Source organism: Nicotiana tabacum, chromosome 4 (genome assembly GCF_000715075.1).
Source record: "Nicotiana tabacum cultivar K326 chromosome 4, ASM71507v2, whole genome shotgun sequence".
Classification (NCBI taxonomy): domain Eukaryota; kingdom Viridiplantae; phylum Streptophyta; class Magnoliopsida; order Solanales; family Solanaceae; genus Nicotiana; species Nicotiana tabacum.
Genome location: NC_134083.1, coordinates 55,002,228 through 55,004,140, shown reverse-complemented (window position 1 = coordinate 55,004,140; position 1,913 = coordinate 55,002,228). Strand labels below are relative to the sequence as shown.

At 44.9% G+C, this 1,913-nt stretch overlaps 1 protein-coding gene across 1 annotated transcript; it reads right to left on the bottom strand.

The window, feature by feature from the left end:
* Window positions 1-249: 249 nt before the first annotated feature.
* LOC142179929 (uncharacterized) lies at window positions 250-1,170 on the bottom strand. Its single transcript, XM_075250825.1, has one exon. The coding sequence runs from the start codon at window positions 1,168-1,170 to the stop codon at window positions 250-252; it is 921 nt and encodes a 306-aa protein (XP_075106926.1).
* Window positions 1,171-1,913: the final 743 nt, after the last annotated feature.

The following is a 1,913-nucleotide window of genomic DNA, read 5'->3' as shown; positions in this document are numbered from 1 at the left end:
CCTTTTCGGCACACATTGGACAGGACTGACCCAGTTGCTATCAGAGATGGGGAAGATGATACCCGCATCCAGCCACTTGATCACTTCCTTCTTTACTACTTCCTTCATATTTGGGTTCAACCATCGTTGATGCTCCCTGGAAGGTTTTTGCCCCTCTTCCAGAAGAATCTTGTCCATGCACAAGGCTGGGTTGATACTCTTTATGTCTACCATGGTCCAACCAATGGCAGTCTTACATTCTTGCAATACCTACAATAGTTGCTCTACCTGCACAACTAGCAAACTAGATGATATAATAACATGCAAAGTAGAATTAGGCCCCAAGAAAGCGTACCTGAGGTGGGCTGGAAGTGGTTTCAAGTCCAACTGTGGTGGCTCCTCTATTGATGGTTTTGCAGGTGGTGTTGCTCTCTCTTCTAAGCGTAAGGGCTCGAACTGAGGTTCCCTTTTCCAGAATCCTTGACCTTCGAGAGCCATGACCCACTCTGCCAACCCTTCACCGTCCATATCTTCCAAATTCATCAAGCAGGCTTCTAGTGGATCCTTGACATTAAGGGTCTCATCCTCTTCTTGCAGTATCACATCCACAACCTCCACTAGTGAGCAGTTTGCAAATTCACTGGGTCTTCCCATGGATTGTTGAATGTTGAATATTATTTCTTTATTGTTCAACCTCATTTTCAACTCTCCAGTCTCACAATCAATTAACGCTCTCCCAGTGGCTAAGAATGGCCTTCCCAGAATGATGGGTATCTCTTCATCTACCTGACAGTCAAGAATAACAAAGTCTGCAGGAAATACAAATTTCCCCACTTGCACAAGCACATCATCAAGAATTCTTGTCGGTCTTTTGACTGTGCGATCGGCTAGTTGCAGCAACATTGAGGTCGGTCTAGCTCTGCCTATGCCCAATTTTGTATAGATTGCCAAGGGCATCAAGTTTATGCTGGCTCCCAAGTCACGCAATGCTTTAGCAAAAGCATAACTCCCAATATTGCATGGGATAATGAAGCTACATGGATCAGACACATTTTGGGCCATTGGTCTTGTCACTATCGCGCTGCAGGTCTGTGTCAGAATTACAGTGGACAGGTCCTGGAAGTCAAATTTTCGCCACATCAGGTCCTTCATCATTTTTGCATACCCTGGCATTTCTCTCAAAGCATCCATCAGTGGAATATTCAATTGAATCTGTCAAAGCATTTCCATGAATTTCCTGTATTGATCATCTTTCTTTTCTTTTTTCCCTCTCTGATCACTAGATTGTGCCGGGCAGCAAAAGTGCCTGAGAACCCAAATATGGATGGCATGGTAAAGAAAGAAGCAAAGTTCCTGGCAGACAAAGTGACCATCGGGAAAGACCCAGTGGCACCAGAGGCAACTCATAGTGACGATTCTAATGCGTCGGAAGAGGGCGATGAAGGTCAGGAGGAGGTTGAACCTGCCTCACCCCCACAGGAACAACCTGCAGTGGCCGAAGGACCATCCCGGGGTAGACAGAGCACACTAATGACAACCCTAAAACAAGACATAGCAGGAGTGCGCACTTCCATCACAGAATTGGGGACCAGAGTTGATGCTTTGGCTACCCAAAATGCGAAGTCAGAAAAGAAAATCATGGGCTGGCTGTGTGCGCTGGGGAGAGCATGTCATCTCGACCCTGGCACTGTCTCCGATCAAGACTGATCCACCAGGGAAGTTCCTTTACCTCATATTACTTTACTTTGTATGACATGGGGACATGCTATCTTTTTAATTATGGGGTGGGGGATACTTTGTTGTATGTTGTATGTAGACAGTTTCGTAGTTTATTTGTATAAATCAATTTCAACTTGAACCGACAATGGATATCATTCGATGGGTTTCTTGAAGGTCTAAAGTCGAAAAGAAAAGAAAAAAAAACCAAAAAGATT